Below are 16,824 nucleotides of genomic sequence, written 5' to 3' on the forward strand. Positions count from 1 at the left end.
TGACTTCAGTGCCTGTGGTGTACTTCAATAACGAGGCAAGGCACGCGTTTTACTCTTTATCAGTAAAGACGGGTGAACGAATGAAACTCAACATGAGGGCATTACAGACACGACTTCCTGTATCTATAACATGTGCAGAGGGTACCCCAAACTAACTACGGCAAGTCTTCAGGCCCAACCTTAATGCACATACTAATAGTATCAAATACACCACATTACCTCCCCTTTTTAAAATTAAAGGTAATCTCAGCATAGTGCATAAACATAACACCAACTTTAACTACACCTCTCACACAGAATAGTAATTTCACTCCGGTTAACTAAATGAAACATGTTTAACCTTACAATAAACTCAACCCTCTTTAATAACTGCAGAAGTCCAGTATTATACTATATTTAATCTCTGTAACATGACGGTCGCTTAGTTATGCGCTCCGAGCGCCTCAAAGTCACTGTCTCTGGATCCGACAACTTGGGCTGGTCCAACGTAACAGGTTGTATGGCAGGAGACTGGCACATCAAAGTCCCCCTCCTGCTCAGCTGACTGGGTTGCTCCTTGAGGCTCTGGATCTGAAACGCCCTGAGGGTATCGAGGTCGCAACTGGTCTCCGTGATGCCTGTACACTTGGTCAGTTAACCTTCCCTGCACCCGGTACGACACCGGACCGGTCTGTTGTGTAACTACCCCTGGGATCCATTTGGGTTTTTCCCCTGCAGTATTGCGTAGATACACAGGATCATCCACATCAAACTGTCTGTCAGCAGCCCTACTGTCATGTTCTTCCTTCTGCTGATACTGTCTCCTTCTCACTCTTATGGCGATGTTTGGCTTTAGAAAGTCCAGCCGCGAACGCACATGCCTCTTCAGGTGCAAATCTGCGGGTGACTCTCCAGTCGCACTATTAGGAGTTATACGATATCGCAGTAGGAAATGTGAGATTTTGTCCTCAACACTCAAATCCTCTCCATCCAGCTTCTTCATGCCTGCTTTGAATGTGGCAACATACCTCTCAGCGAGGCCATTGGTAGCTGGATGCCTCGGTGCCCCAGTTGTGTGAAGAATACCATTCCTTTTCATGAATAGTTGAAACTCCTCTGACATGAAGGTTGTGGCATTATCTGTGACAATTTGCTCTTGTAATCCATATGACGCAAAAAGTCTCCAAAGCCTTGAAATGGTTGCGGAGGATGTTATTTTTGCCTTCTTGAAAACCTCCAGCCACTAAGAGTAGGCTATGCGTCTACAACGATCATGAACATGTGACCCATGAGCGGACCTGCAAAGTCAATGTGGAGCCTTTTCCAAACCTCTCCCGGAAACTCCCACGGGTGCAGAGGAACTAGGCATGGCATACGCTGCTCCAACTGGCACCTGTCACACTGCTTACAGGTTCTTTCATTGTCCATGTCTACATGTGACCACCAGACATATTGCCTTGCAATGGTCTTCATCTTTACAATGCCAGGGTGCCCACTGTGGATCTCCTTAAGCACTGCCGTTCTCAACTTTGTAGGCACCACTACTCTTGTCCCCCATAGAACACAACCTTGCTCAACAGATAGTTCCTCTTTTTTTTTTTTTAGAACACTTTCAGTTCTTCTGATATTTCTCTTGGCTACCCTTCCATGATGTATCTGTGCAACCTAGATAGCTCTGCATCCCTGCGCGTTGCCTTGGAAATCTGTTTTGCACTCAGCGGCACATCTTCCAGGTGTTCACAGATGAACGCATGTAGATATGCTGACACTGTCTCTGTTCCTGCGTCCGTAGTCTCCAGCAGTGGACACGAGACATCCCATCCTCGTCGCCAATTATGTGGTGTACTTCAATAACGAGGCAAGGCACGCGTTTTACTCTTTATCAGTAAAGACGGGTGAACAAATGAAACTCAACATGAGGGCATTACAGACACGACTTCCTGTATCTATAACATGCGCAGAGGGTACCCCAAACTAACTACGGCAAGTCTTCAGGCCCAACCTTAATGCACATATTAATAGTATCCAATACACCACAGTGCTGTTCTTTGTTCTTTTCTCAGAGAAAAGCTTAACTCCAAGTCTTCCAGAGTCGTGTTCAAAGCTGATTCAAAAGACCGCCGTTCGCCAGTTTCTGTGTTTACTAGAAGTACGCAAACTTAACTCGGCCGTCGTCATTATGGCCCCGCCCACCGACTCTATACACGATGTGATTGGCCCGACCAGAGTTTGGCGATTAAAGCTCAGAAGTGTATTGAGAGTTGCTAGATGACACTCGCGGCAGATTTGATTTGCTGCCACTAGGGTGCGTCTAGATTTCTAGGCTACATGAGCGTACTACCAGCTCCTTTCATTTGAACAAATACCCCTTTTCCACCAGAATGAACCGGGTGCTAGTTCGGAGCCAGTGATAGTGTCAGTTCTAAGTTGGTTCGACTTGAGAGCCTTCTAAGAACCGTTTTCTTTTCCACATGCTAAGAGCCACAACAGAGCCAGGTCTTACGTCATACCAGAGTCCTGCACGGGTCCATCCCAGACCCGTTAATATTTGCCCGTTACCCGATCCCTGCCCGCCGTAAATGACACACGCTAAAATCATTTCAATTAAAATGCTTTATTTTTTTTAATATTGCACTTCTCTCAACATCAACAGCATCATGAATGGGCTAAAGAAACAGGCTAAAGTGCCTTTATAGACTCGTTGTCAACAATTTTATATACTTCACTCACCAACTTTACTTTTACTTCATCCATTGCTAATCCTGCAACGCTCGCTCCATCTGGGCTACGAGTGGCATCAACAAAAGTCACAGTGGTGGTGACGTGATGGATCAAATGCGAATAGTTGTTGCGTGTATGTGTAATGGTAAATTGGACATAGAAATTGTAATACAGTATGTTTGGGGGGGAAGAAGGACGACCGGATCGTTTTGATCGTTTTTCGAGAACCGGCGAGCATTTAAAAGACTTAACCAAACAAAGCGAAAGTAATGCGGCCCCTCACGGACATCTGCCACGCACACACATAATAAAACAAACACAACTCAACGTCAAACCCAGGTCTGGTGATCTCTCGTCCTTATATGCCGCCGAGCTCCCTCGTGAGAGGATTTGAGACCGGTGTGGCTCAAAGGTGACACTCATTCGCCATCACGCCCCGGTCTCGCTCGCTCCTCCGCCTTGCCACAGCACAGAAAAATATTGCACATATTTTTCATCCGCGCTTCTACCCGCTCGCACGGAATTAATTATCCGCCCGCACCCCGCCCGTGTATTTTATAATTTATGTCACAATCCACCTGTTTTAGCCACTTTTATGCCCGCGGGTACCCGACCCGTTGCAGGACTCTACTGCTAGCGAGGCAGCGGGAAACACACACACACACACACACACAATTTCCAGGCGTGTTCTATCTAATGCATTGACGCTGCGCAGACCAACCCACATATGATATCCAAATACTGCGCGAGCGATTCAAAAGCATAAGGGGTCGTTGGCGCTCGCTCTACTTTGATGTCATACGCAATCAGTCTGCACAGCGCGCGCCGATGCATCTCGAACAAGGCTTCCCTCAGTGGCCCATGGCTTTATGATCCTACATCAGCATTAAAACGCCGCAAATCCAACGCATTTGTGCAGCTCTCCATGATTTGTATAGACGGAGATTACAATCCAGCAGCTGTTAGCTTGATTAGCTGCTATTGAAAAAATGGCGGTCACAGGTTTGTGTTCATCTTGTTGATCACGGTAACGCCGCCCCCAGCCGGTGACGCAAGCGGTTCTTACTTCTAGCCCAGCAATGTTTTGGTGTTACTTAAGAACCACTTTTCCTGGCTCGGAGCTGGTGCTTTGGCTGTGGAAACACAAAGAACCGATTTGAAACTAGGCTCTGGCTCCGATTTAGCACCAGCACTGCCTTGGTGGAAAAGGGGTATAAGGGGCCAAGCCCAACTCCTGAAAAACCCCAAATTTCTCCCCTCGACCAAACTTCACACTTGGCACAGTGCAGTCAGGCGAGTCCCGTTCTCCTGGCGACCGCCAAACCCAGACTCGTCCATGGGATTGTCAGACAGAAGCGTGATTGGTCGCTCAGAGAACACGTCTCACTGCTCTAGAGTCCAGTGGCGGCTGCTTTACTCCACTGCATCCCACGCTTTGCATTGCTCTTGGTGATGTAAGGCTTGGATGAGCTGCTCGGCCATGGAAACCCATTCCATGAAGCTCTCTCCGCTGTTCTTGAGCTCATCTGAAGGCCACAGAAGTCTGGAGGTCTGGAGCTGTTGACTCTGCAGAATGTTGGTGACTTCTGTGCACTGTGACCCTCAGCATGTGCTGACCCCACTCTGGGATTTAACACTTCGTGGCTGAGTTGCTGTTGTTCCCAATGGCTTCCACTTTGTTATAATCCCACTAACAGTTGAGCGTGGAATATTTAGTAGTGAGGAAATGTCAGGAATGGACTGGGATTGGATTGGGATTGGTGATTTGGCAACACTAATATATAGCATTTTACTTTTATTTTTACTTTAGTCATTGCTTCAATTTTTATATAGTCTTGAAAATAATGTCAGACACTCATGAAACTCACAGACCAACACAAAGCAGCTCTGAATCAGATTCTCCAGAAGACACTGAAGAGAAGACAATATGAGTGTCTGAGGAAGAGTGAAGAGAGAGACAGTAATCCAGACTAATTCACTTTGTACAGCGCTGGACGGTAAGAGGATTGAAACATTTTCTAAATTAGATCAGTAAAAATAACAAACTGCAAACCAACACAGAAACAGACAGACAGACAGATACTGTAGACAGACAGACAGACAGACAGATACTGTAGACAGACAGACAGACAGACAGACAGACAGATACTGTAGACAGACAGACAGACAGACAGACAGACAGACAGACAGACAGTCAGATACTGTAGACAGACAGACAGACAGATACTGAAGACAGACAGACAGTCAGATACTGTAGACAGACAGACAGACAGATACTGTTGACAGACAGACAGACAGACAGTCAGATACTGTAGACAGACAGACAGACAGATACTGCAGACAGACAGACAGACAGATACTGAAGACAGACAGACAGACAGATACTGTAGACAGACAGACAGATACTGAAGACAGACAGATAGACAGACAGACACTGTAGACAGACAGACAGACAGACACTGTAGACAGACAGACAGACACTGTAGACAGACAGACAGATACTGTAGACAGACAGACAGACAGACAGACAGACAGACACTGTAGACAGACAGACAGACAGACAGACACTCTAAACAGACATACACTGTAGACAGACAGACAGATACTGTAGACAGACAGACAGACACTGTAGACAGACAGACAGACACTGTAGACAGACATACACTGTAGACAGACAGACAGACAGACACTGTAGACAGACATACACTGTAGACAGACAGACAGATACTGTAGACAGACAGAAAGACAGACACTGTAGACAGACAGACAGACAGACACTGTAGACAGACAGATATTAAAGACAGACAGACAGACAGATACTGAAGACAGACAGACAGACACTGTAGACCAACAGACAGATACTGTAGACAGACAGACAGATACTGTAGACAGACAGACACTGTAGACCGACAGACAGATACTGTAGACCGACAGACAGATACTGTAGACAGACAGACAGACACTGTAGACAGACAGATACTGAAGACAGACAGACAGATACTGTAGACAGACAGACAGACAGACAGATACTGTAGCCAGACAGAAAGACAGATACTGAAGACAGACAGAGAGATACTGTAGACAGACAGACAGACAGACAGATACTGTAGCCAGACAGAAAGACAGATACTGAAGACAGACAGAGAGATACTGTAGACAGACAGACACTGCAGACAGACAGACAGATACTGAAGACAGACAGACATTGTAGACAGACAGACAGATAGATACTGTAGCCAGACAGACAGACATATACTGTAGACAGACAAACAGACACTGTAGACCGACAGACAGATACTGTAGACAGACAGACAGATAATGTAGACAGACAGACAGACAGATACTGTAGCCAGACAGAAAGACAGACAGACAGATACTGTGGACAGAAAGACAGACACTGTAGACAGACAGACACTGTAGACAGACATATACTGTAGACAGACAGACAGACAGATACTGTAGCCAGACAGACAGACATATACTGTAGACAGACAGACAGACAGACAGACACTGTAGACAGACAGATACTGTAGCCAGACAGACAGACATATACTGTAGACAGACAGACAGACACTGTAGACAGACAGATACTGTAGACAGACAGACAGACAGACAGACAGACAGACAGACAGACAGATACTGTAGACAGACAGACAGACAGATACTGTAGACAGACAGACAGACACTGTAGACCGACAGACAGATACTGTAGACCGACAGACAGATACTGTAGACAGACAGACAGATACTGTAGACAGACAGACAGACAGATACTGTAGCCAGACAGACAGACAGACACTGTAGACAGACAGACACTGTAGACAGACAGACAGACAGACACTGTAGCCAGACAGACAGACAGACACTGTAGACAGACAGACACTGTAGACAAAAAGACGAAAATACTGATATTTTATTGCTCTTAACATTAGCCAAACCTTTAGCTTTAATGAAAAGTAGTTTAGATGTGATGACGTTAATATGAAAGTGTGTCTGCACTGAACGTTTACCCAGATGAATTCACATGAGGAATAATTATCAGATGCTCTAATGAGAACTGAGTTGAAGCCTGACTGGATGCGAGTGTGGAACGGCTTTATGATGACAGATATAATGAGTTTGAGTTTTACAGGTGAGACGCCACTGATCCAGGATCATTCCTTCAAAGACACCTGCAGGTAGTGTGTGTGTGTGCGTGCGTGCGTGCATGTGTGTGTGTGTGTTTATATCTGTTTTAAAATGTAGAGGAATTCATTAGTAAAAGAAAATACACATAAATAGATCCTCTTCAGTCTTAATTAACACACACACACACACACACACACACACACACACACACACACACACACACACACACACACACATACACACACTATCATGTGTTAGTCACACTTAGAAAAAAAATATTCTTTTAAGAACGAATCACTGAAAGGTTCTTTGAGGAAACAGAAAGGGCTCTCTATCCATGGCATCATGTTTTGTGTACATATTTGTTTTTAATTTACAGTCATTCTGCCCCGTGTGTGTGTGTGTGTGTGTGTGTGTGTGTGTGTGTGTGTGTGTGTGTGTGTGTGTGTGTGTGTGTGTGTGTGTGTGTGGAGGGGGGAGGGAGGGGGGAGGGAGGGGGATTAGGAATCGATTAAAGGCAAATTGGAGGAACTCTGGCTCTGATGTGTCTGTGGATTAGAGGGAAAGAAATGAATCATATTTTAAGTCCTGAGAGTCTCTGAGCCCATCTGCAACACGCCATATGCTGCATCCATCCAGATTACACACACACACACACACACACACACACACACACACACACACACACACACACACACACACACACACTTCTGTGACTCTTTCATCTCAACTTGTTTCTTTTTGCATCTCTTTCACAACACATGATGGACAAACACGGGTTAATCTGTGTGTGTGTGTGTGTGTGTGTGTGTGTGTGTGTGTGTGTGTGTGTGTGTGTGTGTGTGTGTGTGTGTGTGTGTGTGTGTGTGTGTGTGTGTGTGTGTGTTCATACAGCAGACGTTTTAATTGCCAAATCTCATCAAAACATATTAAACTCATATTAAATCACAAAATCAAAAGAAAATATTTATGCTTAAAGAAAATACCATTGAGATATTTAGCAAGTTTATTATTATTTTATTATTATTGATCAATAATATAACAGGTACAACTTTTGTTTGCTTTTTTATTTATTTGTTTGTTTATGTATGTGTGTACATACTCATTTAATAAACCGATCAGGCATAACATTATGACTACCTTCCTAATATTGTGTTGGTCCCCTGACCCGTCTCTGACGGGCTCCACTCGACCCCTGAAGGTGTGCTGTGGTATCTGGCACTAAGATGTTAGCACCAGATCCTTTAAGTCCTGTAAGTTTGGACTTGTTTGTTCAGCTCATCCCACAAATGCTCGATTGGATTGAGATCTGGGGAATCTGGAGGCCGAGTCAACGCCTCAAACTGGTTGTTGTGCTCCTCAAACCATTCCTGAAGCATTTGTGCTTTGTGTCAGGAGCATTATCCTGCTGGAAGAGCCACAGCCACCAGAATACCATTTCCATGAAAGGCTGAACATGGTCTCAGCAATGCTTAGGTAGGTGGAGCGTGTCAAAGTAACATCCACATGGATGGAGGACCCAAGGTTTCCCAGCAGAACATTGGCCAAAGCATCACACCGCAGACCGGGAACAGCCCACAAGAGCTGCAGTTTTGGAGATGCTCTGACCCAGTCGTCTAGCCGTCACAATCTGGCCAAACTCGCTCAAATCCTTACGCTTGCCCATTTCTCCTGCTTCACACACATCAACTCTGAGGACTAAATGTTCACTTGCTGCCGAATATATCCCACCCACTAACAGGAGCCGTGATCAAGAGATCATCAGTGTTATTCAAACCCTTCACACACTGCTCTTTTTGTCTTGTTTCTAGTCTAAATGGAAACTGGAAACAAGAAAAAAATACTAAATAAGAAGAGCATTCCAGTGCATTTATAATGTTATGCCTGATATGTTTGTTGGTGTATGCCAGTATATATATTTATGTGTTTATTTTAGTTGTTTGTTTGTTCAGTCGTTTACAGAATGTATTCATTTATTATATTATTCATTCATTCGCTTCTCTCTACATTGCAGTAATTTTGTTGTAAATTATTAGTCCACAAAATAATATCACAATAAAGTCTCAAGGGTCCTAAAAATTGTATTTATCGTTTCTTTTGATATTTGATATTTTTTTCATGTTGAGTGGTTTTTCTGTTTGGAAAGGATCTTGTTTTATTTTCTAACCTGGCTCTAAACAAAAAGACTTTCATTACCAAACCAAACCAAAGGACTTGTCCAGTATTTATGGAAAGAAATGTTTATTTATAACTCATTGAAAGTCTCAAAACTAAACGACTCTAGAAGCAAACACAATGAAAAAGCAGGACGTTACAAACAAAGACAGAAAAGAAAAGTGTTGATTTAAAAAAAAAAGATTTTGTACAAACAACCATTAAGAGCGTTGGAGCCTATAAAACCTGTGAAACCCCTGAGATTGACGAACAAAACAAACACTGAACGTTGGCAGAATCTAAACGTCAAGAGTCCGTGTAACTCAACACATGATTTCATTCAAGTAAAGTTTGACATTTAAAAGAAAAGAGTGTGTGGCGTCAGAATGAATGTGTCGAACAGAAGAAATCTAGTTATAATATCAATTAAAGAAACATGTACAACACAAACGTATCATCTATCTGACACAAAAGCACTTTCATCTTCGTTCTTCAGTATCAAAAGCAGCTTATCATAAACATATGAGAATATGTTTCCTGGGATTCTGAAGGATGAAACATCATCTAGTCTAATGATAATGATACACCTCCTAAAACAAGACAGAGCCTTTGCGTACAGATGATGAGGATTGTCAGATCCGATCTAAATACTTGATCTTAAAGAACCTGCTCGTTTATTTCTCATCTACTAGCTACACTTCATTCGAAATAATCAACACAGACAGTAAAGGTCTGTTTACATCAGTAAACAACAAATATATGAGTTTCCACGCGCTCTCACCGCAAACATTCTGTCATTTATTACTCACCCTTGTGTCGTTGTGTTACGCATCACGTTTGAGCGCCCTCAAGAACCAATGAGGTTCATTCTAAAGTTACGTTTGAGCTTCAAGAACCAATGAGGTTCATTCTCGTGTTACGCTTGAGCTTCAACAACCAATGAGGTTCATTCTAGAGTTACACATCACATTTGAGCTTCTCAAGAACCAATGAGGTTCATTCTAGAGTTACACATCACGTTTGAGCTTCTCAAGAACCAATGAGGTTCATTCTAGAGTTACACATCACATTTGAGCTTCTCAAGAACCAATGAGGTTCATTCTGGTGTTACGAATCACGTTTGAGCTTCTCAAGAACCAATGATATTTATTCTAGAGTTACGCATCATGTTTGAGCTTCAAGAACCAATGAGCTTCATTCTCGTGTTACGCATCACGTTTGAGCTTCAAGAACCAATGAGGTTCATTCTCGTGTTACGCATCACGTTTGAGCTTCTGAAGAACCATTGAGATTCATTCTAGAGTTACGCATCATGTTTGAGCTTCTGAAGAACCAATGAGATTCATTCTAGAGTTACGCATCATGTTTGAGCTTCTGAAGAACCAATGAGGTTCATTTTGGTGTTACGAATCATGGTTGAACTTCTCAAGAACCAATGAGGTCCATTCTCGTGGTACGTTTGAGCTTCAAGAGCCAATGAGGTTCATTCTAGAGTTACGAATCACGTTTGAGCTTCAAGAACCAATGAGGTTCATTCTCGTGTTACGCATCACGTTTGAGCTTCACAAGAGCCAATGAGGTTCATTCTAGAGTTACGAATCACGTTTGAGCTTCACAAGAGCCAATGAGGTTCATTCTAGAGTTACGAATCATGTTTGAGCTTCAAGAACCAATGAGGTTCATTCTCGTGTTACGCATAACGTTTGAGCTTCAAGAACCAATCAGGTTCATTCTAGAGTTACGCATCTCATTTGAGCTTCAAGAGCCAATAAGATTCATTCTAGAGTTTCGAACCTCATTGGTTCTTGAAGCTCATTCTCATGTTACGCATCTCATTCGAGCCTCAAGAACCAATGAGGTTCATTCTAGTGTTAAGCATCACGTTTGAGATTAAAGAACCAATGAGATTCATTTTGGTGTTATGCATCATGTTTGAGCTTCTCAAGAACCAATGAGGTTCCTTCTAGAGTTACGCATCACGTTTGAGCTTCAAGAACCAATGAGGTTCATTCTAGAGTTACGAATCACGTTTGAGCTTCTCAAGAACCAATGAGGTTCATTCTAGAGTTACGAATCACATTTGAGCTTCAAGAACCAATGAGGTTCATTCTCATGTTACGCATCACGTTTGAGTTCCTCAAGAGCCAATGAGGTTCATTCTAGAGTTACGCATCACATTTGAGCTTCTCAAGAACCAATGAGATTCATTCCAGAGTTACGCATCACATTTGAGCTTCTGAAGAGCCAATGAGGTTCATTCTGGTGTTACGCATCACGTTTGAGCTTCTCAAGTACCAATGAGGTTCATTCTAGAATTACGCATCATGTTTAAGCTTCTCAAGAGCCAATGAGGTTCATTCTCATGTTACGCATCACGTTTGAGCTCCTCAAGAGCCAATGAGGTTCATTCTGGTGTTACGCATCACATTTGAGCTTCTCAAGAACCAATGAGGTTCATTCTCGTGTTACGCATCACGTTTGAGCTCCTCAAGAGCCAATGAGATTCATTCCAGTTACGCATCACATTTGAGCTTCTCAAGAGCCAATGAGGTTCATTCTGGTGTTACGCATCACATTTGAGCTTCTCAAGAACCAATGAGGTTCATTCTCGTGTTACGCATCACGTTTGAGCTCCTCAAGAGCCAATGAGATTCATTCCAGTTACGCATCACATTTGAGCTTCTCAAGAGCCAATGAGGTTCATTCTCGTGTTACGCATCACGTTTGAGCTTCCTCAAGAACCAATGAGGTTCATTCTAGAGTTACGCATCACATTTGAGCTTCTCAAGAGCCAATGAGATTCATTCTTGTGTTACGCATCACGTTTGAGCTTCCTCAAGAACCGATGAGGGTGAGTAATTAATGACAGAATTTTCATTTTTGGGTGAACTAACCCTTTAAAGCAGGATGGATTCTGATTGGCTGTCAATGTTTTTAACATTCATCATCTGAAAAGAAAATCAGGATTCCAATTATATTATTCCTCTGTCGTCGCTATCTATAAACTATAAAGCCATATCTTTATTGGTATGGTTATCGTCCAACGGGCCTTTATAAACATCTACAGTCAGTTTACTTCTGTCCAGAGCACATACGCTTCATTTGTGGGTATGACGATATTTACCCTGATTCTAAAAAATAAAGATGTTCCATGAAGAACCTTTAAAGGAACTGTATGTAAGAAATGTATTTCAATAAATCATAAAATGGCCCTGATATGTCTCTAGACATTAATAAATCATGTTCATTTCAAACACTTCTATCACTGCCAACAGTAGTCCGGCCAGGATATTGTTATTATAAAGTTGTTGTCGCAGCTTAACTGATGTTGATGATGTCTTGTTGTGTTTTGCCATGAAGCTCTGCCCTCCCCCTATCGACCAATCACGAGTCAGTAGTGTTTCGGTATCCGGGTTGCCAGATCTGTTCTGGTTACCACAGCTGCAGATCTACAAATGTTCCTGCTGATCCTGCAGCCAATCTGGCAACCTCACGTCAGGGGGAGGGGGAGGGGGAGACACCGCTCTACAGTAATTTGAAAGTGACTGCAGTACCAGTTTTGGCCACAATCTTACATACACTTCCTTTAACATTATCCACTGCACAAAATGTAATTAAAATGTTCTTTTGCACAATAAGTTTCGCAAAAGGTTCGCAAAAATGGTTAGGGTTAGGAACCCATTTTTGTAACCTTAATTTTTTCGGAGTGCACTGACTTTCCCTTCTAAACGCCCCCTACAGGACCTGGAACTTCCAGGAGTTTTGGTCCTTGTAGTCCAGACAGTCTGCAGCACTGAAGTTCAGTTTCCAGGACCCCGTTTGGTCTTTGTAATCTAGGCAGTCGACGGCCCCGAAGCCCAGAGATGCGGCGGTGTAGCCTTGAGACGACAGCGAAGCGGGAGATTGGCTGAGAGCGCCGCTCATGGAGGAGGCGGTGATTGGGCTGAGAGCGCCCCCGGTGGCCGATAGCTGCGGGTGCATTGGAGACAGGTACGAGCTGCAGTCTAGCCCGGTGAAATAGGAGGAGGACGTGGCGTAGCCTTGGCCGTAGGCTGGGGCCTGTGTGTAGGTCATGGGGTAGGCTCCGGAGCGCTGTAGGCAGGGGCCAGAGACCGAAAGCGGGTCGGGGAGCGGAGAGATGGAGGCGGGGCTCCAGATGGAGACGGTGGCGCTGCTGGAGCTCGGGGTGATGGAGGTGCCGGGTGGAGGCGGGGGCGGAGCGGGGCTGTAGGGGCCGTTGGTGCTGGCATTGGCCTCGCTCACGCTGGGCTCGCGGGCCGGAGAGGACTTCTTCTTCGGGGGTCTGGGTTTGGTCTGGCCGCTGGTCTGCTGCTGCTGCTGTTGGCGGCACTTGGCCCGGCGGTTCTTAAACCACACCTGCAAAAAAAAAAAAAACGCAGTCGGGTTACGGTCGCCGGTAACGCCTCTCTGAAGCATAAAAGATTCTGCCGCCTTTTCTGGTTTGAGATTTTTTAAATGTCATTTATTTTTGTTTTTTGTTTATTTGTATGACACATTATGTATACACACACACATTATATATACATTATTTATACATTATATATATATATATATATTTATTTATCAGTAATACAAATAAACAACAAACAGAAAAAAGTATCTATTAAGCGTGATTAATCGTTTTTACAGCACTAATATAAATACTGTAAGTATATTTACTGTATATATATATATATATATATATATATATATGACTCATGATTAATCGATTTTACAGCACTTATATATAGTACAGGTCGGGTAACAGTCGCTGGTAACGCCTCTCTGAAGCATGAAAGATGCTGCCGCCTTTTCTGGTTTGAGACTTTTAAATGTAATTTTTGTTTGTTGTTTATTCACATTTCTGACACACATTATATACATTACACACACGCACGCACACACACACACACACACACACACACACACGCACACACACACATATATATATATATATATATATATATATATATATATATATATATATATATATATATATATATATATATATATATATATATATCAGAAATGCAAAGAAACAACAAACAAAAATAATCGATTAAGCGTGATTAATCGAGTACGCATGATTAATCGATTTTACAGCACTAATATATATAGTACAATTAAATATACAGTATATATATATATATATATATATATATATATATATATATATATATATATATATATATATATATATATATATATTACTCATGATTAATCGCATCTAACATAAATGTTTTGTGTTAATATATACAGGTATATATATATATATATATATATATATATATATATATATATATATATATATATATATATATATATATATATATATGCGCACGCATATATAATATATATAATTATATATCTACAGACACATATATATATAAGCACATACTTTTATGTTAGATGCGATTAATCAATTTGACAGCACTAATATATACTACAATAAGGTTATGTTCGTTAATATTAGCTAATATTAACTAACAATGAACAATACATTAAACAATAAAGCAACTATTTCGCTTAAAATTCCACATTTAGTCATTCATTCTTAAAATCAAAAGTTGTATCTGTTAAAAATATTTAATGGACCTGAGCTGACATGAACTGCATAACAACAGGTGTGTGTGTGTGTGTGCGTGCGTGTGCGCGCGCGCGTGTGTGCGTGTGTGTGTGTGTGTGTGTGTGTGTGTGTGCGTGCGTGCGTGCGTGCGTGCGTGCGTGTGTGTGTGTGTGTGTGTGTGTGTGTGTGTGTGTGTCCTCACCTGGACTCTGGACTCAGGCAGGTTGATCTTGAGCGCCACCTCCTCCCTCATGAAGATGTCCGGGTAGCGCGTCTTGGCGAACAGCGCCTCGAGGATGTCGAGCTGCGCGCGCGTGAACGTGGTTCTCTCGCGCCGCTGTTTGCGTGGCGTGTCTGAAAATAAACCACACACACACATCATCATCATCATCATCGTCATCGCTTCAGTATTCTATCATCTATCTATCTATCTATCTATCTATCTATCTATATATCTATCTATCTATCTATCTATCTATCTACACTCTAAAAAATGCTGGGTTAAAAACAAACCAAGTTGGGTTGAAAATGGACTAACCCAGCGGTTGGGTTAAATGTTGGGATCTATCTATCCACAACTATTTTCGAAAATATAATTAAAATCGTATATTTCATTATTTTATCTGCTTTTACACTCATGCTTCATATCTCCGAATGGGATGGTTTTTATTTATTTAGTCCATAAACCTGATAACCAAATGAACGACGCGTTTATTTAATTTATTAAAATAGTCTAATATCTCTGAATGTGTGGATTAATAAAGATGTAACTATAGTTGATTAATCATCTCCATTAGCAGCATTAATTTTGATATTTATCCGTGTTTGCGATCATTATTTCGCAATTGGCTCACCGATTATCAGACATTAACGGAAATAAACCATCGTATGTTTTTTTTTTTCTAGTTTTTATTTGACAAAAATAAAAATAAAAAATACATTGAAATATCGACATAAATTATCACACGCGATTGGCTCTCGTTTTCATAATTTCAAAGCTAATTTAAAGGAATTTTCGTTGTTTTTTTATTTCAATTTTTAACAAATTATTTCGTAAATTTCCACACAAGATAAATACAATATTATGCTCGAGTACGGTCAAATCTATAAACTTGATATATTTTCGATTGCAGTAACTGTATTTAATCATGATACTCTTTAATAAGCGCTATATATAGAGAGAGATACTGCAACATTGAGTTTAAATCATATATAATTAACAAATAAAACCGTTTTAACATAATGACAGTAATGTTCATAAATGTCTAACTGTGAGAGTTGTTAGTAATTTTCTCAGTTCCAGGTCGTTTCTCAAAGTGATAAAATAATATTAATATTAAGGGTAAGCCGATCGGCACTTTTACGCGCAGGTTAAATATCATTTTTACGCGCTTTAAATATCACACCTGACCTTTAAATGCTCAGTATGGATAATGCATGAATTAAAAATATAAATAAGCACTTACTGGGGTACCCGACGGCGGAGTGCAGGAGGTCCATCCCGGTCCCGGACAGAGTCAAGCCGTTGACGGAATAATGAGGCTGTTTCATGTAGGACATCATGACTATAAACGCTCTCTCTCTCTCTCTCCCTCTCTCTCTCTCTCTCACTCTCTCTCCCACCTTCTGTCTGTTTCTATCTGAAATGGACCTTTAGTTTTACGCACGCCGAGAGTCTGTCGGTTTTAGGTGGTTTTGCGCTGTTTTGTTTTGAGATGCTGTGATTCTCTGGCTGTCTCTGAGAGCTCCGGAGGGCATCGGGGGTCGGTGTGATCTGTGGCCGCTGCAGGGGCTCTGGTGCTCGGTTAGATCGCGTTCGGTCGCTCGGTCGGTCGGTGCGCGTGTCTCCGTCTCCGTCTGATAGTGTTGAAGTGAGGAAGAGGAGGAGGAGGCGGCTAATTAGAGAAGGACAAGACCTGAACAAACCCCTCCCTCTCTCTCTCTCTCTCTCTCTCTCTCTCTCTCTCTCTCTCTCTCTCTCTCTCTCTCAGATTCAATAAGTTATATATTTGCGTTGGAAACCACATCAACGCTAGTATATATTGTGTTTTAATAGAGTATGTGTTCCTGTGCTGTTGCATAGATTTATTTATTTAAACGAACACTCACCATCTCATGGTAAAGTGTATCAATAGTACGAGTGTGAAATCTCGTGGAATGGATGCGCCAAAATGAGTTTTTTTTGCGTGCATATGATACACACTTCATGGCGTGCGCACTCTAAAAAAAATTCTGGGTATTTGCAATTGTGGACTAACCCAGCAATTGGGTTGTTT

General features: G+C 42.1%; 1 protein-coding gene across 1 annotated transcript; it reads right to left on the reverse strand.

Moving 5' to 3' along the window:
- Positions 1–11,852: 11,852 nt before the first annotated feature.
- Positions 11,853–16,394, reverse strand: otx5 (orthodenticle homolog 5). The gene is made up of 3 exons (XM_067451901.1): positions 16,015–16,394; positions 14,751–14,902; positions 11,853–13,359 (listed from the first exon to the last, which is right to left on the reverse strand). The coding sequence occupies exons 1-3, from the start codon at positions 16,109–16,111 to the stop codon at positions 12,718–12,720; spliced, it is 891 nt and encodes a 296-aa protein (XP_067308002.1). The 5' UTR covers positions 16,112–16,394; the 3' UTR covers positions 11,853–12,717.
- Between the last annotated feature and the right edge of the window lie 430 nt (positions 16,395–16,824).

This window comes from Pseudorasbora parva, chromosome 8 (genome assembly GCF_024679245.1).
Source record: "Pseudorasbora parva isolate DD20220531a chromosome 8, ASM2467924v1, whole genome shotgun sequence".
NCBI classification, from domain to species: domain Eukaryota; kingdom Metazoa; phylum Chordata; class Actinopteri; order Cypriniformes; family Gobionidae; genus Pseudorasbora; species Pseudorasbora parva.

Coding starts and splice junctions, on each gene's coding strand:
- otx5 (XM_067451901.1), bottom strand. CDS start 16,111: ATGATGTCCTACATGAAACAGCCTCATTATTCCGTCAACGGCTTGACT. Junction 14,903..16,014: donor CTCCGCCGTCGGGTACCCCA/GTAAGTGCTTAT, acceptor GTTTATTTTCAG/ACACGCCACGCAAACAGCGG. Junction 13,360..14,750: donor TGCCTGAGTCCAGAGTCCAG/GTGAGGACACAC, acceptor TTTTTTTTGCAG/GTGTGGTTTAAGAACCGCCG.